The sequence below is a fragment of the Stegodyphus dumicola genome, chromosome 3 (assembly GCF_044657685.1).
Source record: "Stegodyphus dumicola isolate Sdum_Otavi_A_Nest chromosome 3, ASM4465768v1".
Taxonomy (NCBI): Eukaryota; Metazoa; Arthropoda; class Arachnida; order Araneae; family Eresidae; genus Stegodyphus; species Stegodyphus dumicola.
The window spans coordinates 66,603,548-66,626,256 of NC_140770.1; the positions used below are offsets into that span (position 1 = coordinate 66,603,548).

The 22,709-nt window shown below is 31.0% G+C and overlaps 1 protein-coding gene across 1 annotated transcript in view; it reads left to right on the top strand.

The window, feature by feature from the left end:
- Positions 1-22,709, top strand: part of LOC118204980 (TOG array regulator of axonemal microtubules protein 1) — a 170,721-nt gene that overhangs the window by 34,950 nt on the left and 113,062 nt on the right. The window contains exon 5 of the mRNA XM_085812959.1: positions 7,448-7,497. Coding sequence (XP_085669085.1) covers positions 7,448-7,497 — 50 coding nt within the window. The remainder of the gene's footprint in view (positions 1-7,447; positions 7,498-22,709) is intronic.

Below are 22,709 nucleotides of genomic sequence, written 5' to 3' on the forward strand. Positions count from 1 at the left end.
TTGTTAAATTAGCAGCATTTCACACCTGAACAAAGGATTTCAAATGTCATTTGATTTATCTTCTGTACATCAAGTTTTTAAACTGTAAATTGCTGGCCTGATAATCTTTACCATTGATGAGATGAAGTATATCATATTCTTATTTTTCACATTAATTTCTTTATATTAACATTTTTGAATTTTTTATATACTTAAATGTTACCAATATTTTTTCAATTCCTCATATTGAATTATAAATGTGTGGTTTGGAAGGGGATTATATATATGTAATGCTTAATGTTTTATTGGATATTCCCAGTGTTTACAAAAGTGTGCTGTATTCTTTCTTTATTTAAATCTGTTGCTGGTCTAAAATTTGGGAAAGAATTTGTTTAGTAATAATAATATGAAAAGTGTATAATATTTTTTTACATATTTAGAAGATTAAATGGAAACTATCAATTTATTGGTATCCATGTCTAAAGGGAAAACATTCAAAGATAACCAAATGTAATAAAGAAATTGAAAGAAAATACAGACATTCTTTTTCAAATTTTGGTGGAAATATCTAGTTTTGTCTTGTCATATTAATGTTAGCCCTGCTAAGGAAATGTCTTTAGAATGATTTACTAGAGATTTAATATTTTAGTAAGTAACTCTAAAAAGGTTTAGGAAAATTTGAACAATCTTAATCATGATTCATGCATGAAAATTAGTTGAACTTGAAGTAATAATCACAAACTAATGTAGTCTTTGCCCTATAAAAGCATAAGTTGATTTCTGTAAGTATGGAATAAAAGTAGATATTAATCAAGGAATTTTAAGTATCATGATTGAAAAAAAAGTCTGTGACTTAAAATTACCTTTTTGGTACTTTATCTGCAATTGCATTTCTCATAAATAATTCAGTTCTAAAATATTTAATAACTTTTTTGATATTGGAAGAGAAATAATTTTTATTAAAAAGTTTTCAATATACTGAAACAACATGTATTTAATGTACCATCTCATAAGAACTAATTTGCCCCATCCTGTGAACTTATCAACATTTCTGTATGATTGCAGTAGCATCTTCAGAAGAATCTATTTATTCTGATAAATTACACTGCTGGCCACCGTAAATGCAACACCCTGAAGGAAGCATACAAATAACATGAAATTTACAACATGCATTAGTGGAGGTGAGATATGCAAATGATTTCAGTGCAGAAGCACATCGCACTCACCTGTGGCACCACTTCAAAGCGCTATTTAAGGCTTGGAGTTTTTGATGATTTCAAGTTCAGCAATTGTGTTTTTCTTGTCTTTAAAAAAAAAAAAAAATAAAAAATAAAAAATAAAAAAAAAAAAAAAAAAAAAAAAACGATCAATTGTGTCTCGTAGTAAACAGCGATCATCATTTGATCAAGTATCCAAGTTCAACAGAGGAAGGATAGTGGCCTACCGAGAGTGTGGATTATCTTTCAGGAAAATCGGTAGCCGTGTTGGACGAAATCAAACAACTGTAATGTGGATATGTGACCATTGGATGCAGGAGGTTACGACGGACCAACGTGTTCGATCGCATCCACCTCAGTGCACAACTTCATGGGATGACAGGAACATCATGCGCATGGCAGAAAAGGATCGCTTAGTCACAACACGAACCATAGCACAGCACATTCAGTCTGTAATCCAGTGTATCATCCAGTGTCTGTGCGCACCATTCGATGCCGTTTACAGCAGAGTGGTCTGTCTGCAAGATGTACATTGCATCGTCTACCCTTGATGCAGAACCACAGATGTCTCCGCCACCAATGGTGCGATGAAAGAAGGATGTGGATGGCAGACTGGAATGAAATTGTCTTTACTGACAAGTCATGCTTCTGTCTGCAACACCACAATGGTCGGATTCGAGTCTGGAGACACCGTGGAGAGAGGATGTTGAACAGCTGCGTTATGCACTGCCACACTGGTCCTGTGCTGGGCATTATGGTATGGGGCGGTATTGGATATCACTTTCGCACTCCTCTAGCACGTATTGCCGGTACTTTAAACAGCCAGCGCTACATCTCCAAGGTGTTGGAGCCAGTTGTCCTTCCTTACCTTCAGAGCTTGCCCGCAGCCATATTTCAAAAGGATAATGCACGGCCACACATGGCACGCATTGTCCAAGGGTTCTTCATCAATCGCCAGATTGAATTGCATCCCTGGCCAGCTTGTTTCCATATCTTTTGCCGATAGAAAACATGTAGTGCATGGTTGTTGAACGATTGACCCAGATTACATCCCAAGCTGCCACACGAGATCAACTTTGGCAATGGGTGGAAGCTGCTTGGTCTGCTGTATCCCAAGAACACATCCAAAGTCTCTTTGAATCATTGCCAGGATGTGTGGTAGCAGTGATCTCCAACAATGGCGGCTACTCTGGCTACTGATTCTGGAAGGAACCACACTTCACAGAAGTCTATAAATTTAATCATTTGATACTTGGTCAACATGTTATCTACTAAATAAATTTTGTTGTGATACCTCTTGTCTTTCTTGGTATTGCAATTTGGGTGGCCAGCAGTGTAATAATGTAGTATATTTAGGTAGTAAAATTATGTATGCAAAATTGTCATATTTGTTATGTATATGTGCAGAATTTGCTATCTATAAATAATACATAACCTTTCTGTCTTTTATTCTATATGTGCCTCTGTCAAACATGTGTAAATATTTCAAATTTATTTTTTCTTTTTCATCTGTGGTTGAAAAGAGATATTGTACCTGTTTCACACTGAGATTGTAGCTTCTATCAGATAAAAATTAATAAGGCACTTTTATTTTATTTTATTTCATGAAATATTTCAAAAGCATTGCAATGATTATATTATACTTTACTATCAAAATGAATTCATTTTATATGGCATAGCTGCCAGCTCTTCCAGTTTTTTCATTATGTTTCCAAATCTCCCAGGGAAATCATCAGATCTCATGTTTTTTTTAATTTTCAGTTTTTACTAAAGAAAACTAGAAAAATATTTCCGAGCAATAAATTAAACTTATTGTACAAATTCCTTTGTCTTACCGCTAGTGATTTGCAGCATAATTTTCCTTATTAAACTACATGTCATCTAAATTTTTGAACTATAAGGCATTTGCAGAACTTTTTTTTGAACATTCAACCAATATTTAGTCAGTTAATATTAGTATTTAATTTTGTTTCACATTAATAAATAGTACCATATTAACTCTAATTTTATGTTCATTAATTTTATTTTATCACATTAAAAAGTACTAAATAAAAGCTTTTCTTCCATAGTTTTTTTTTTCAATGTAAGAGTGTAAGAAGATTACAAAATGAAATTGTCAAAAAAAACATAAAATTTAGAATATGTAATTAAATATTAATATGTTTTGCATTATAATCGCATTACAAATAGTTTAGTTAACCGAATTATGTACTACAAAGGAAATTTAGGTCAGTTTGGTGTTCTTTTGAAATGGTGTCATAAAAATTTGCTGGAAATTCCCCAGATTTTATGAAAATGCCTTCTGGTTTTCATCGTTCAAAGTTAGCTGATATGGTGTAGCTTTCTCTGTTAAATAAATGTAAAACATTCATATAATTTAAACATTTCTTAGGCTTAAATAGCCTAAAACAAAGAAGCTATTATTATTAATTGATAAAAGAAAATTTTTTATTGCATCCAGGCCAAAAAATAACATATGAGTAATAGAATGATACAAAATAACAAATAAAACTTAACACAAACATGTTATCAAAGAAAGTATGAGTAAATACATAGACTATTTAAAGAGAAATAATATATCATGGATGTATAAGTAATAAAAATACTTGGGGGAGGGAGATGCCCTTTCACCACACTGAGCAGAGACTTCAATGAGAAAAACATTTTAATAAAATAACATCACAAAAACATTCTAATTGTATGTTTATTTAAAACAATAAGTTTTCCCTATTGAATTTGATACTTCACTGAATATAGTGCTACAAGTAATTGTCCATATAATGAGCATTTTAATCTAGCTGTTACAACAGAGATTCATCCTGCATAATTGGGAAGACACTTGAATGCATTAAAAAGCTGAGATATAGAGATTGGGATATTAAGATGCTTTACGTTGAATGTCATAGATTATATGATAGAAGATGCAGGAGATCAGAATATAAAAAAGGGAGAAAAAGAGCATTTTTAACGTCATTCTTTGTTTAAATCAATTGAATTTGTTATGTCTACAATTTCTGTGTGTCCCCACTTTATTGCCAAAAGTATTGTCATCTTCTGAGATTAACGATTCCATATTGTTGATCACAATATGTGATGTATTTTATATGTTTTTGTATACAAACAGAACAGACTTTCGCAAATCAATATTCATATCTGAATGATAACATTAACTGCAGTCGTGTTAAGTGGTGTCTAATGTTGTAAGGATTTTAAGTTTTACTAGTGTTTATTTTATTTTAAAACTTTGCTATCCTCTCTTATTTTCCATTTCCAGCCAGAATAAGTGTGATTAGTTTTGTTTATACAAATGAACTTGCAAACTGTTACGTATTTAAGATACGGCTTTTAGGCAAAAGAGAGAGTTAGAGAGAGACTTCTTGCTGCCTTACCACACACATGCTTTTCAGTCCTGTCTGCCTTTAAGGCCAAAACTTAATTATCGCTGATACTTGAAGATGTATTGTAGTTTCCTGCATTCTGCTCACTACTTATGTGGAGTTAAGAGGCCAGTCTTTGCGTTACTAATATTTGTAAAGTATCTAAGTTTAGTTCTCATTTAGTTAAGTTAGTTTGACTTCTTATTTTCTATGTTTTAGACCATAAGTGCTGGTCTTTGTATCCCAAAGTGCAGGAATGGATGTAAACTGTGAGAAATAAAGGGTATTTTAACCCTTCTTATCGTTGTCGTATCTTCTACATGCACACGAGCATAGTTTCTCTGCTCCCATTCAGTATTTGCAGATGTTTCCAAAGATAATTAGAAAGAACAGTAGTCCTGAAAATGTATGATTTTCCTATAAATCTGTATATGCAGCTGTATGCAAATAGTGTATATAACTGGATTACTCTTCATAATAAGCTCCCATCCTTTTTTTTTTTTTTTTTCTTTTGCAAATTGTGTTAAGATATTTTTAAAAATAATCTCTCAGTGTTATAAATTCTGTCACTTAAATTACTGATGCCTTATTAATATTCTATTGAAATAATTGAATAATATAAATAAATATTTATAGCATGTATCATGCTCAAATGATTTGTAACTTTAGCAGTAATAAAATGAAAGCTAGCATATACTATATATATATTTTGGTGCATAACATTTCAAAATGGTGATGTGGTAAAAACTGTTGAATAGTTTTCATGGCACAATTTTTGCAGGCTGTTCAGAGCATTCTAATTTTTTTTTTATCAATTTACTATCTATGACTGAAGATTTTTCTAGATTTATATTTTCAGAGTCATAAAAATAAAAATTTTGATATGATTTTCAGATATGCATAAAACTGCATTATGTTTAATTTGATTTCATTCATATTGTGGAATGCATTTAACGCTAATTAGATTATTTTGTGGTATCTTTGCAATATAGTGTTAATGTGATATTGAAGAAATGAATTTAGGTGTATCACATTAAAAAATATTTTGTGTAAAATTAATTTTTATCATGAATAAAATGTAGTTTAAGTTCATGTTGAAATTAATTCTAAAGCTCTGTTATAGTAATATATAAAAACTAAAAAGATATGTACAATAATTAGACTATGAAATAGTGGAATTGGCAGTTTTTTAATATTTTTGTAGCACCTTTTCACTAAATCATATTTAAAGACTACATTTATTCTTTTTAAAATACTATAAATATTGCCATAAAATAAATCAGTGGTCTCAAATTCAAATTACATGAGGGATGAATGCAAAATCTAAAAGCAACTGATAGGCCAGATTTTTTTTAAAACAAAATAAATTTTTAATTAAATTTTAAATTTATTAATTTATCAAAACATACATAAACAACAATAATAATAACACAATGGAAAAATTCAGATTTATATTTATTTTCTATCTGAAATCTAAAGTCTGGAATTTAAGGAAATCTCTGTTGGTGTTGAAATTCAAATGTATCAACAACTAAATTTTGAATTCTCAGCCTAACATTTATTTCAAATAATTCAGGTATCTTGAATTAATTTGCTAAACTTGCATTGAATAATTTGCTAAACTAAAAATAGACAAATTATGAAAGTTTTCCAAATTTTCAGCAAAACCTTTCCAAGTGGGATCAAATTTAAGAATAAATAATTATAATGTATTCTGTTCTTTGATTTATTAAATTTTTCTTCCACATGTACAGAAACACTATGCATGTGTTCGTAACTAAATACTTTTAATTTTCTTTATTTCTTAATACAACTTAGTAGCACTTGGATTCTGATTAAGTTTGTAGCCTTCAAAAAAATACTGGAAACTATCTTCATTATGGATCATAGATGCTTATCAGCCAATAGAGTTTCATTGAATTGGGATGACATAAAGCTATATTTATATATATTTAATAGCTATATCAGCTGTATAAACTTTTGGAAGCTGTGTACCCTAATAAATAAAACCTGTAATTTTATTTCATGCAAAATCACAAAAGTGTATAATTTCTAATTCATCTTGGAAAAAATAATACTACTTCCTTTCTCTTCTACTTTTCTTTTACATTTTTCTAAAGACATTGGGTTGCAGTTTAATTTCTTACTTCAAATTATTATTATGACTTTATTTGCAACTTTTAATTCAACAAGATGAATTTTTAAAGGAAAGTAACACTCAAAATTTAAACATAGTTCTAAACAATCATTGTTATCATAATGTAGATTTAACAACAAACACAAGTAAATTGGTTATATATGATGTATGTTAATTTGCATCCATGTTTATAGTAATATAAATTGCACAGCTGTTCATCCAGCTAAAAAACTGACTGCCTGAATGACTGAATGTATTCATAAAAAGTATCACCTCAGTAAAAAAAATGGAAACACTAGGATACTGAAGTTGCACTAGTTGTTGTATGGTGACCAAAATGCACTGATTATATTCATGCAAGAATTTCTCCCACCTTTTTCCATTTATGGAGTTTGGCATACAAACACTAGTATGTGTCATACAGTAACAAAGCCCCAACCTATTCATTCTCTTTTTATTTTAATGGCAGTTGTGTACATAAACTCAGTCCATATCTAAAATTATAAAAGCAGTATTGATAACAATACATAACTAAAATGTAGTCATGAGCAATGTAAAATTCCTTTAAGGACTACATGCAACCCATATACCTCCAGTTTGAGACCACTGATATAAATGATATCTTTTATTTCTTTTTTCATCTGGTAAGGTTCGAGCATGTAATATTTTTAGAAAAGATTTGTGTCTTTTAAATCAAAAGTAGTGTTGTCTTATATTGTTTACTTCTAAATTTTTAGAGCAGAGGTCAAAACATATTGATGGACAGAAGTAATAAAGAAGCTGTTTTGTAAGTTCATTGAATTTCTCATTTAAGGTTTATATTTTTAAATTCTCATTATGGTAATATTGTAATCATGAAAAGCATATGTGCTTTAAATGATCTTTATTTAAAATATCTTGTGTAAAACAGAACAATTTTTTTTAACTTCAAATATAAACAGGTATCTAATGCCAAGAGAAGTGAAGCTAAATCAGAAATCATTAACAATTAACTGTGGAAAATATTTTTTCATGATAATGTCTGGCAATCCAAATGTGTTTTTAATGTCATTCTGGGAATCATTTGTCTCTCATTCCTTCAAATGCCACCTGTGTATTATATGAATAGGAAAGTATTGTGATAGCTAAACAGTATGTATATACATATATATATAATTCCTAAAAGTCCAAAAAGAATTTTTAAATTAAGTTCTAAGAAACCTAAGAGACGAATCTGCACATATGCTACTAGACCAAAATTAATAAACATTAAAAAGGAAATGTCGAAACAAAACGAAAAAATTATTTCTTCTTATTGAAGACCTAACCAATTTCTTCTCCAGGAAAAGAAGTAAACAAAAGAAGTACATTTAAAATTAAAAGAAATTTCAAATGCATAAACAAAACTGAAAATAATACAGAATAAAACAAAAGCATGTTTTAATCTCCTCTGTTTAAGGCTTCAAGCAGAACTTGTCAAGGAAAAAGTGTTTTGAAGTCTTAAACCTAGTTGATTAATGAGTTCCGAATACATGTTCCTCTGAATCCTTTGAGACCCTAAACCGCCTTAATAGAAACAAATTTTCACTTTAAAGCAACACTTTAGTGTTTCCAAAATGATCAGATCTTTTCCCTACATGTATTCGCAACCAATTGACACCAATATATATGACAATATAATATACAAAAGTTAAAAACCAAAAATAAAAACCTAAAAATATAAAAATAAATTTTTTTGGCAAAAAAACCGCAGAAAAATCAAAATGCTAAAAAACCTAAAAACACCAAACAAACTAATTACAAACATTTACATTAAAAGAAAACCCCCAAGAATTTTTACAATTGAAAAAACTTATTTGGGCTAGTAGTTTAAGCCTAAACAAGGGTGGCTCGAAAGCATGTTAAATTAAGCTTTTTTTCTGAATCAAATTATTGCCTAAAATTACACATAATAAAATTATTCATAATAAAAGGCTGCCAAGAACAAATGAAGTTTTAATTAAAAGGCATTATTTTTAATTAAAATTGAAAATAGGGTTGCTGGAATTTAAACCAAACTTAGCAGTATATATATATACGTATATTGATTTTTTATACATTTATTTAAACAAGAAGTTGTGTGCTATTAATATTTTAATATTGAAAATTAAATATGGTAATATGCAGGAAACAAATAATATATTTTCATGTCAGTTGTAGGCATCAGTACATGAGGTGTTGTACACAGGTAGCCTCTAGTGAATGATTTGGCTTATCTAGAAGAACAAGTAAATAAATGAGCAAAAATATGTGATACTTATGTTTGTGAAAAATGTTTTGTGGTAAATTTTGGATTTTTAACTAATGAAAAAGTCATAAAAGAGGTTTAGAGTTGCCAAAGTGTTCAATTAATAGCACTTCATTGCTTTATATAATTAATTTAATTTGTTTTGATGAAAAAATGAAATTGTATTATGCAGTCCCAAATTTTAATTTTAGTGTAAACAAAACAAAACAAAACACAAAAATTACTTAGTTCTTGTGCAAGGATTTCTTAAGTCATCAAAAAGAGAGCTCTAGGGAGCACTCGTGTCAAGAGAAAATTAAAGAGTGAGGAGATTTTAGTTAGGTGATTTGTTTTGGTGGCTAATGTAATTTAGTTAAATTATTTTAGATATGCTATTTTTTTCTGTGTATAAAAATATTTTATACACTATATACACTAATGTCTTAGTCCATGATTATAAATTTATAATTAAGGACTAAAATATGGATTAAGTTATTCTTTTTTCTTTTCAGTAATTTCCTTATACTTTTTAAATCTGTTATTTTTAATTGTATATTTGCAGTACTGATTGAATCTCAGTACCCTCATTTTCTTTATTCTGTTTTTATTGAAATTTTCAATGACATGCATCATGACTAATGGTCATCAAAACTTCCTGCTTTTATCATTTCCTATTCAGTATTATTAAAAAAGAAGCTTAATGAAAGCATCATAATACTAAATGAACTAGATTTTAAAGACTGAAAAGTTTTTCTATGAATGATTTGTATGTGCCCAGACAGTATTAATTACATTGTAAGTTTTAAAATAGTTCACTGATAATTTATGTAAGAAATAATTTTCTGTTGAAAGATTATCATTGAGGAATTTGTTAAATATGAAGGGTGTTAATGCAGTGGATAAGGTATGTGAATATAGAGTGCTCACATTCAGTTATTTAGTCAGCTAGTATAATATGCAAGGAACAATAATAAACATAAATCAACTCCATTGACCATTATTTCATTAAAAAAAGACATTAACGTCTCCATTGATATTGGTTGGGAGTTTGAGTGTAGTAAAATGTCTCCAAGTCTCTACACATTCTTAATCTGATTTAATAATTATAGGAATTAAGCTGATTAGTATATATGCATGATGACCTTTTGAAGTTATTTTTTTCCTTAGTAGACCTTAGGAGTCACTTTTGCAGTATGAATGTTTTTCATATTGAATCACAGATACATTTTTAAAGGACCGGAGTATTACCTGTGGATTTTCAGTTTCTGAGTATTTTATTTGTCACTACATAGAGATCCACAATTTTTCTAAGAAATATCACCAAACATGTATCTATCTCTTAATGATCTTTTTAAGGTATGTTATGATAATGCCTAATAATACTTTCCATTTTTTAAAATGCTTTGTAATATTGTGCAAGTAGGAATATGTGAAAATGATTAATTTATGAATGATATGAACTTCCATTGATCTTCAGTTCATTTCAGATAATTGTATGCCTTACTCAACTGATCTTCCTTCTGAATTTTGCTAAGAGATATATAAAAATAGCTGCATAGTATACAGATTTCTGCTAATCTTCAATAAAGCTTTCTGTACATGATAGAAGCTGATAACTCTTCAAGTTGCTGTTACAAGAACAACTTGTATTACTCATGTACTAGTTAAATATTCTGCTCCATCTCGACATTAATTGCATATACTGATACTAAAACAGAAATTTAAAGTTTCTGTTTTCTTTAACTAAGAATTTGTAATGATAATTTACATTTAAAACTTATTTCATTTGAAGTAAACAGAAACTTGTCTCACATTCAGTTATTGAGCCATGTATGAATAACTTTAGTGTGGCTTGAGCAGATCTGTATTACTGACATCACTGTACCATAAAGGCAAATGTCAGTTATTTATATTTGATTTAGCAAATGCTACATTGACGTCTTTCTTGTTGTAATGAGGTCTTTATTTTCATTGTGGCCATTTAAATTTGTTAAACATATTTTGAACATGAAATAATAAGCCAAATGGGCAAAGTATCTTTTTTTTTTTTTTTTTTTTAAATCTGTTGTAAATTGCGGCAGTTTGGACTGATTTTCATATGGTATGCTAATGTAACATTTTTTAAAATTTATTATGTAATTCATTATATATTAAGTTGTCACAAATTTTGTGATTCTTCTGTAATTAATGAAAATTAGTGAAATATATACAATACACATGAACAAGTTACTGAATCTCCTTCAAGTCTTCAGCATTTTAAATCTGCTGTACTAGTTAGAGGTTTGTGAACTACAGCAACATCCTTTATGGAGTAATAATTTATGTATATGTAATATAATTTGATAGGGAAAGATTTTAATATTGTTCAAAATTTGTGAAAATACTAATAATTTTTTATATATAATCATTTTATCATATCGCAGTGTAAAATATTTTATATGTATGACCACTTTTCTTCACTAGTGTCTAAATCGCTAGCAGAATTGAAGTTATTAGATTTTATGATAATTTGATGATATTCTGGAATTTTTAGCAGCCACAAAATTTAATCAGTATTTTCAAGGAGAATAAAAATCTGTAATTTTCCTCCATCTTTGTAAGTTGTATCTGTTAAAAGTAAAATATGTTATACTGCTTGATAAAACTGAACTCTTAACTTTTCATCACATCAGTTTAAAGCTATTTTCAGGTTATGTATAATTATTTTCAATAAGTGATTTAGAATACATTTTCGTTCACTGTTTTTAAGTAAGACTGCTGAGCTTTTTAGCAAGAAATGTATATTTCATGATTTGTGTTTATTAATTTATAGTGTAGTTAAAAATTTATGAAAAGGAATATTGTTTCAGAAAAGTTCAGAGCTAAACAAAAAGGGTAATTGTAAGCACATAATGTTTCCGTTTCAGATTTTTATCTAAGAATTTTAAACATTACTTTTCTAAGATTAAAAAAAAATCAGACTTAAATTATTATTTTTGATAGAAAAACCTTTTTAAGTAAAAAAAAAAAAAAAAAAAAAAAAAAAAAATTTCTTTAAAACGAGTTTCACCAGAAGGTTGAATTTTAGTTATTTTTAAATGCTTAATTGCCATCTTTCTGTTCCATTTATTTAATTAGTGATTTCATATTCATTTTTTTCGTTTTGACAACCCCAATTTAAGTATACAAATTTTAGAAATAAAGTTATTTGAAACCGAATCCACCATTCTGGATCACCCTTTTGCAGGTATATAATATGTGCAGGATATAGGATATATGTACATGGATATAGGATATATGTATTTGGAATATTTTTCTTATAAGGTGAATGGATCTTGCGCATCATGAGAAGTATTCACAATCAGTCTAATTTCAGAAAAATTTGCGTTCATAACAGTATTTTTGTACCTTTGGAGAAAGCAATTTTTTATATCATTATTCATTTTACTGAACAGTTCCAATGTGTTTTTTGTATTTAATGTTTTCTCTAGAATATCACATATTTGAATGACTGTCAGTAGTTTCTGAATTTTACATCAAAACTCATTTTTTTTAGTACGTTAAACTGTTCATTAGAATAGGAGGTTTTGCTTGCATTGCTGTTGTATTTATATTCTTGTTTATTTTTTAAAGCTTCATACATCATTTCAATTTCAGCATTACGGTGGAAACCTAATTGTTACTTTCTAGTATAGGAAACCTTTTGAGGTAAAGAAAATTTCTTTGAAACCAATTATACCAGAAGATTGAAGTTTACTTATTTTTAAATGTTTAATTGCCATCTTTATGTTCCTTGTATCTTTTGAGTAATTTCATAATAAATAGGTAGAATCGCATTTTTGTCTCTTTTTGGTTAAATTCTAAATTGCAGTATCTACATCATAACCATTTTGGTTAGGAAGGGCAGTAATGATGCTTATTAAATCCCTGGACATGCTTTAAAGCCATGAAACAATACCTTTTAGATTTCTTTCGAAATATTTTTATTAATTAATGGGAATGTTATTAATATAAATCTGATAATGAAATTTCTAATTTTGCTATTGACTTACTTGGTGTTTCTCTAGGAATGTACATAAATTCTATGAAAATCTAAGCTTAAGGAAATGTGATACCTTTAACATTGTGAAAGTTATATGCAAATGAGAATGAAGAAGTATGATGAGTTGCCTTTGTTCTGGGAAAAATAAATCTGCATTTTTCTTAAAAGGAAGCAAAATTCCAATGCATAAAATGATGATAGCTATTAATTACAAACTGATTTGATTTAGTTTGTTTTATTTAATTATGGCAAAGCATTCAGGAGCCTATCTGCCTAAGGATAGGGATACCATCAGGGAAGACTTTCTAAAGGGAACTGGCTAATATATCTGTTACACTTGAGAAAACTGGAAAAAATCATGAAAATACTCTCGCAGCCCACTTGTTCATGGATAATTGAACCCCAGGCAAAAAACAGTGTTCAGCGACTTTACTGCTTGGCCACTAGTGGGCCTAATAAGATAAGATATGTCCATTTATTTACATTATTTGTGTTGTTTTTATTATTTTCACAAATAAAAAAAGGGCAAGAATGTAGTGTGCATTCTAAATTATATGTATTGTAAATTTACATGAGTAAAATGCTTCATGAAAGGTCCTTTATGGAGACAATACTGCCTGATTGTTTATGCAATTATACCATTTTACTATTTCATTACTAATTATACCACATTCAACACATACCTTTTTTTAATAGGTTTATCTTCTCAACAGAGTAGTACTCATTCTTGTCTACATCAAAAATCCAATTTTTTAAAAATCTGTTTATTTCCTAAACAAATAATATTCTAAAGTTCTGCTTATCTGTACTTAAATGAACATATTCTTCTCTGCAGTAATTATTAGGGCTCACCAGTGGCCGAGCTGTAATGTCGCTGAATGCTGGTAGTTCAGTTCGGGGCTTAAATCCCAGTGAACGGGCTGGCTCATAGGCACTTTTGTTGCTTTCCCCATGTGTAACGTGTACACATTTCAGTTTTTCCTATAAAGTTCTGCCATGAAAATATCCCTTCCTTTAGGAAGATATTCCTTAAGTGCTTTACCATGATCAAAGAAACCAAACCATCCAAAGTAATCAATATTTTTTCAATTAAGTTTCCAAGGACTAAGATTATTATGTTTTCGGTACTTACGTATTAACGCCACCACAGCTGCAGATTTGGCAGTTTTTAAGTGCTGCCAATCTACGCCTAAAATTTTTGCAACAAATCATAAATTAAAACGCTTTATTTAAAATCAAAATACTTTCAAAAATCAAAACAATTTATTTAAAATCAAAGTAGTACATCGGATTTTGGTGGAAAATGGGCTGATATAGAGTTTAACGTAAATTCAAAAAAGTCTCTATATTTTCTTTGACCTGATACTGTCGCCATATGAACTCTGCTAAATAAGATGCTAAATGATGTCTCACTGTTCCCCTATGTCTCTAGTTTCTCCATTTAGCACTCTTCTACATTCTCTTAACTGTTTGTGTATGAACTCCTGTATCAGGATCAATAAAATTGTATTTATGATTAACTTTAGATTGTAGGAATCCTTCTTTTTCTGTTCTATTTGTTTGGTAACCTTTCCAACTGTCAGTTTCCACTTTATTTACTAATATTAATCAGGACAGCTCCAATAACACGTTTACACAGTCGTCGAAGATTTGCTACTATAAACTCGCTGGAACAATCAGAGACACAGCCTTCACACGATCAGGCAATAACGATAAAGACAGCTTCACTGCAAAGTACCAGAGTACAGCTCATGACTCTGCTTAGTCATTCCCGGAACTCCACCTACTCTCCACTTAGTCCCACTTATATATAAATATTATGATATCTGACTTTTTATACGGTCTTAAAAGTTATTTTTTATAATGAGTCTTAAAATATTCCTAAATATAAGAATAGAGGATCGAGAGGAACATACCAAAAACTATATTTCGTTTTGCAAAACTGATTTGTTTAAATTTTAGCTTGACTATTAGCTTTATTTAATACATTTTTGTATTCGGAAGTATTGTAATAAGTATTGTATATTGTAATTAGAAGTATACGACCAATGTTGCGTGAATAAAGGCCAGGTATGGACTTTTATGGATAGGGTGTGTGTATATAATATATTTGTTCCATTTATTAAATTTTTTTAATAGCGTGCTCGGTTTGTAAACGACTTTCAAATGTTCGAGCATATTATAGTGGCGAATATGCATGGTGCATATTGTGCATATTTTGTATATTGTGTGTATGCAACTGATATATCTGGAACGAAAGTTATGAAGAGGTTGTAGTCATTAAGAGTGAAGCTCCTTCTCCATATTGTATCGTAGACTCCCTGGAAATCAACAAAGAAAGCTCCTCCTCGAATTGAAACCGGTTTTAATTTTGTGAACCAACTTCAAAATTGAATTAGTAGTTGTCATGTCTTTTCTGAAAGCAGACTGTTCTTCTCCTAGAATCTCATTTGACTACAGGCAAAACCTTAGTCTGGCGGTTATCATTCTTTCCAACGTTTTGACTATAATGGAAGTCAGTGAAATTGGTAGGTACGATTCTGTATCTTCAGGTCGTTTTCCCGACTTTAGAATCGGAATTATCTTTGCCTTCAGCCAGTTCGTTGAGAGATTGAGTTTTGCATCCCAGAACTTATTGTAAATAATTAAAAGAAAATTCCTTTCAGATTGTCCCAAATGTGTTATGAATTCAGGGAATATATTATCTGGTCCTGGTTATTTACCGTTTTGAATGTCCTTGATAGACTTATTCAATTCCTTCATTGAGAAATCCTCTGCAAAACGTTTGTCTAAGTTCACTATACTTGATTTAGTACTACTTTCATGTTTTTGGCATTTCTTTTCCTGCCTCTTTTGCTCTTTACTGAGTGAGTGTCGTTCAAGATAGAAGTTATTGAATATTTTATCAATCTATCTTGGATATATATAAATAATTTTAGTGAATTTGTGTTTTTTTATTTATATATTTGATTATGGCAAAGCACCCAAGGGCTATCTGCCTAAGGGGAGGGATACCTTTGTGGAAGACTTTCCAAGGAAAACTGGCTCGTATACTCGTTATACATGGGGAATACCACAAAAACACCCATGCAGCCAGTGTTCAGCAACTTTACCGCTTGACCGCTGATGGGGTAGTATTTTGTTCAGTCCAAAGAGGCGTTAGCCCGGAATGGTTATTAGTCTCGAAACGCCTCTTCGAAATCACTTTTCAGACTGTGGGCACCAAGTATTATCCTCCTGTATTATATTTAAAGAAATTAAATAATGAAGAATCTGCATGAACGTACGTATGTATCTCGCATTGTGAAAAACAATGATACTTGGAGCCATCAAATTTTGAATAACGTAGTCCTCCACCAGAATATGGGCAACCGGAAGCCTGAACTTTAATTTTGAATTTGTTTTATTATCTATTTTATATTTTTTAAACTTTAACGAGTTTTGATTAAGGAACTTAGCTATTTCAAAGCGAGCAGTGGTTGGTTGTGTGTGGATTCAATCCATTATGAACCCGTATGCACGCAACAGTATTCAATAAAAATTAAATATGGTTGATCCATTATTTTATTGTTTTATTTTACAACAAAACTTTTCTCAACAAACGTTTCTTGGTGAGTAGTTAAGTAACAAAAACAAAATAAGTCAACTGCTAAAATAAATCCTACTAAAATAGCCTTCATTGTACACAGTGTTTCGGATAAAACATTGTTAAACAATAATAATAATACCCAAAACTTTATTTCCCTAAATTTAACGCTAAAAATTGCACTTCTAACCGATGCGATAAATGCACCGCATCCTAATAGGAAACAATTTGACTGCTGTGCCCCTTTCAGGGATTATAGGAGGGATGAAGAATTTCCCCTAGACTCTTCTAAGATCAAGTGAATGCGTTCAAGCCTCACACATTTTTTACTCTTCGCCTTTTCTAATAAAAGATTCCTGAAAGTTTACCAGAATTTGTGATTGCCGCTGGAGACACTAAGACAATATTTATAGCCAGTCTATCTCAGTAACACGAGCGGCATTCTGCCGACATATTAAAATATTTAGGCTTAACAGCATGTTAAAATTTTAGCCATTCCAATGGAAGATTTTAAAATCTAAAGAACATTGCGTTTTTAAGTGCGTTAAAGACATACGTTGCCTGTAACGCTTTAGACGAAACCAACGTTCATTCTTTCTCTCTGTCTTTCTTTTTTAAGACTTTAAATATTCTATTAACAATAAGTAGAAATCTGGAAAGACAACAAGAGCCTTTCATCTTTATTTTGTTATATATACTTAGTTTTCTTTATTGAAATTATTCAGTGAAGTAAAAGTTTGCTAAGCAAATGGAATTACATCAAAAGAGATTATGTCACGTATGAAAATGTTGTTGTTGTTTTGCTTCGCTTCAGCTTCGGCAAGTTGCATTTGCTACGCGAATATTAAAAATTGAGCCAAGGTTAATTCAGGGTGTGCTACTTTGTGTTTCATATTCAGTTTGACTTGAACATCGTATTCTGAATTTCCCGCTGGCAGCCGAGATAATTTCTGTTATACTAAATTTTATGTCTTCATCAGATTGACGTGCTAATAAATACGTTTATTTTAAACTTTTGCTTTGAGTGTGTGATTACTGTAATCAAGAAGGTAAGACGGGATGATAATTCGTCTATATGATTCTAGTAATTTGGTACTTTAAAGTTTTGTAGAGGGCGTACAAGTTCAGTATCTTGATCAAAATATAATAGTTAAAACTCTTTTTCAAGTGAGAATTGATTTTTGCCTTACAGACGGTGTGTTGGCAACCTCCCTCCCTCCCAAATGAGATACCAAATATCCACACGCAAACTTCGCATTTAGCTGCAAAATGTGTGATTTATCGCGTTGTTTTACTATTATTCGATAGCCATAGTTTATCTTTTTTTTTTTTTTTTTTTTTTTTTTTTTTGTAAAAATCGATAAATATTACATCACATGTTATTAACTTCTATCAAATAGCTAAACTTGTTTATCTTGGCTGCATGGGCGTTTTCGTGGTTTTTCCCATGTGTAACGTACATTCCTAATGACGATGCAATTTTCTGATTTTATGATTTACGTTAATTTTTACACGGCTTTATCTAATTTGAATTCTTTGTTTGTCTGAATCAGATTTTTTTTTTAAATTCACTTTTACGGAGCTGATTTTGCACGTATAAATATTTTCGACGAAAATGCTATACTTATTTCAAGCCATCCTTTTTCAAAATTCTGTATAGTTATATTTGCACAATATTGACACGAATTTTTCTTTCATATTGCCTTGTAGAAAACAAAGTCGTCATTCCAAAATTTTGCTTTCTGATGAATCGGAAAATAGTATTGCAAAGGAAGTTTATTTTGAGCCCATAACATAATGCCCTATTTTTTGACGGTATTTCCAAAACCTATTTATTAAAAAAAAAAAAAAAAAAAATATATATATATATATCCAGTATATAAAATTTCCTATATCAGCAAATCTATTACCTGTAACGTCTTGAAATTTCACAGTTTTAAAACAGACCGTTGAAACGGATGAGAAAAATAGCAATAAATAGGTGATTTTCTACCATTCGTTTTAAGTGTATTTTATTGTGATGTAATAACGCTGTAGCCTTATGTTTTGTCACATTAGAGGGATCACGTGATATTGCTTGAAATGCAGATCTTCGAAAGGAGAAATATGATATTTTTGTTATATTGATTACAAAGAATACCATAGATTCCTAAATGTAATTTGAGAATTTTTTTTTTTTTTTTTTTTTTTTTTTTTTTTTTTTTTTTTTTTTTGAGATTTTGCTGCAAAAATTCAGCCAAAATTTAAAAAAAACTGCACATAAACCGAATTTTATATTCGCCCTATAAATCTAACTATAGGTATCAGCGAAACTAAGACTCTAACTACCTATTAGATGGGCGGCCGAGCGTTAAAGACACTGAACACTGGTAGTTCGGTCCGAGGTTCGAATCCCGCGAACGGGCTGGCTGCATGGGCGTTTTCGTGGTTTTCCCCATGTGTAACGTGTATATGAGCCAGTTTCCCTTAGAAAGACCTCCACGAAGGCATGCCTTCCTTTAGGCAGATAGCCCTCGTGTGCTTTGCCATAATTAAATAATCCAATCCTATCAGATGAGTTCCAATTCATCTCCAGCTTCCATTCGAAAATAGAATTAAGCAGCATTTTCGCCACTATAATAACAGGTGCGGCAATGAAACATGCGATTTTGAAACCTCTACAAGAAATACAAATTTATTCACAGCAATGTTAAAGAAGTACAACATAAATCTGCAATGCTTGCAGTTTGTGAGGAATGCTTCTGAACAACTTGCATAGATATGTCACGGTACAAAATGGTCCATCACTTGGAAATGACATCATGTAGGAGGCCCCCATTTTTCTTCACGCACATTTCAAGTCTTTAACGGAAGTTAGACATAACATCTTACAAAGCTGGCACTGGAATTCAATTATTTTTCTCCCATATTTGATCCATTAGTTCCTGGATGTTGTGTGGTGGGTCACACTGGAAGATCTGAGATTTCAAATGACCCCAAAAGAAGAAATCGCACGCTGAAAAGTCAGAGGATCTTAGAGGCCAGGAAATGTCTCCGTTCTTAGAGATGAGATGACCAGGAAAAGAATTCTGTAGCGCGTTAATGGAAATCAGCGAGCTATGGCATGTGGCCTTGTGTTGTTGGAAGAACATGTTTCCAATTACAGGAAAATAAACAGGCTGTCGCAACGTTTTGTATTCACATTGACACCATGCCGCGATCGTTTTAGAAAATGAAGCATTTCAGAATTTTCATGTGATCAGTATCTAAAGTTTTGCTCGTTAACAAAGCCTGACACATAAAAATTGGCCTCATCGCTTATGATCAGATTGTCGCACAGTCCTGGGCTGTCATTTATAAGTTTCCAACAAATCCCGGTAAAAGTGTTGTCTCTTCTGCAGATCAGCCGCGTTCAGTTTTTTCATTTTGTGTGGATGCTATTGCAGTTCCTTTTGCAATATTCGCCAAACACTGCGATCCAGTATGTCAAGTTGCAGCGCATGCTTGCAGAACGCTTGGGACTTAAGCTGAAGGCTTTTTCCACTCTTGCAACATTCTCTGGTGTGCACATTCGCCCCTCTTTCTCTTCACTCAGCTGTTTCCTCAAAATTTGTATCCACAATTTGGTAGCATGCGCAGACGGGACTGGAGTATGACGTGAGAGATTGTAATGAACTGGAAATACACACTGCGGGACCACGTAGCTGTTGTTGTTTTTGTAAAACGCTTTCACGGCAAAAGCGCGTTGTTCACCGATCTACGGCACCATTTTGATTGAATACCGATATCAGGGTCAATGGCAAAGGTTTGTTGTCCAGATGCCACCACTCCCGTTTCCTAATTCCTAACGTAACTTTCTACTTCCAAGGGTTGCAAAATCTTCCGTTTCACTGCCGCACCTTTTAGTTTCTCCCAACTTTGGGGCATGCGCAACATTCAGCACTTGGGGAACAGCATGGAGAATTTTACTATGATTCTAAGCTGCAATAACCGTTCCCAATTAACAGTTGTCAGTTGCGCTATCAGTTTTTAAGTAAAGTGCATTCTCTGCTAAATAGGAAAGACGCCCGAACTGAAAAGTTATCACTTTTGTTGAGCACTGCTGTGCACAGATATGATGATGATGTAGGCTACGAAACGGATAACAACGATTTGCTCAGACTTGCTTCCGACAGAGACAGACTTCAGAAAATTTCTAGGAAATTCTGATTCAGACGCCGAAATTAAAGAAAAAAAAAATATTACTCTCTGCAGCGAAATCTCAGTTCACGCACATAATTCGTTCCTAATGTTCGTAACCGAAGCTCTTTCCCTTCTAGGAATTAATGTAGAATGGATTAATTCGTGTTTTTACCACACATGAAAGCTCTTTTAAACTTTAGAATAGTACTTTGCTCAAGCACAAGTGTGTGCATATTTTTTGTTCATAACGCAGATCCAATGGAAATTATTAAATAAATTTAAAAATAAATTTGAAATATGAATTCAGTTAACATTACAATACGCATATATTCAAGTAGTCTTTCCGTAGCATTGTATGCATTTCATTTTTTAAAGCAAATAAAAAACAGTATAAAGTATTTGATCAATTTTTGAGCTGCGAATTGTAACCGTTGCTAACAACCTTGAACAGCGCAATGTTCAGCACCGTACCACAGTTACAAATGTACATGTCTTTTTGGCTGTATTCAATTGCGCTTTTAGCTTATTTTCGAATGTTATACATTATAATAAAATGTACATATACATATTTTCTACAACTTACGTAAAACGGAATTATTATTTTGTTTATCTCCAATTTCGCATGGCATTGTTTATCTCCAATTCATCATGGACAGGCCTCATGAATAATTGTAGTTGGGTATATTTATTCATATCGTTGGTCTTTTTTGCCCGTTATTGAGTAATTAAAGTTGGATTATTATCAAGTGCCTTGAATACCATTGGCCGAAGCTAAGCCCTGCTGCGTCCCAGTTTCAATCAAGAACACCCCATGTGATGAAATATGAAGATATGCATTTTCACTTTTTACAATTCGCAGGAAGATTTTTCGAATATTCGAATTTGAATATCCTCACAGCGCAAATACAGTAATGTCATAAAAGTCTCTGACTTCTATGGCATTTAGTGACATTTCAGCATTAGTGATTATTTCAGCATTTTTATGGCTTTCAGCATTGAGTGAAAATAGGAGCAACCTTCGCCGAAACTGCATCGATCGAGTGGCTAACTCTGTCGTACTCTATTTTAACTGATACTCGGTACAACATCTTTATACAATTTTCTCTTGGAAAGAACTGTTTTGCAAATTCATTGTTTGGCTTTGTGCTTATTATTTTTTATTCATATTTGTCGAAAAGTGTTGTAAATTGTATTATAAATCGTTATTTGCCACATTTTAGCGCAATGAACTTTTTTTTATGAAATTTTTGAAACCACGAGCAAAGAATTCTTTGCAAGACTCATAACATCACTTCTGGATTCCAGATTATTTTGTATTCTAAGTACTTAAAAATATTTTCAGTATTTCAGAACAGGAATCAATGTATGTATTGAACAAAAAACCGTAACCATGGACAACATTTGTTGTGCATAAATTTAAATGAATCGACAATATAGTTTTCAAATCCAGTATTAAGGAGACTGTAGGAGTAAGTACATACAATATCTATATATGAAATTGCAGACTGTAAGTTTTTAATAAGAAGAATGAGTAGTTTTTTTCCAAAAATTCATAAATTTAAGTACATGGGCTTAAATGACTGTATTTGTACTTCAGTTCTCAGAAAACATTTATGAACATGTTTTCTTTTTTAATAATCAAGATGATTCTTAAGGGATATATAAGATATCTAACGACGTTTTGTTTTCGTTTAGATTCGACTGTCAGCAATTTTACTGTATTTGGTGCTCACAGTTTTGAATAGATTTAAAGACAGTTTATCATATAATAAAAAAATTGTGAAGAAAAAATATATTTTCATTCATCTGCCCTGTTTATTGCTGAAAGATGGAATTTATTTTTTAATATAATAATATATTTGCATGTAAAAGGATTAAAATATATTTAAAATAAATATAAGATTGTTAAACATGACAGTAACGTGCCATGACGATCACCAACCAAAGATGTGGTGTGGTGTATTTAATTATGGCAAAGCACACTAG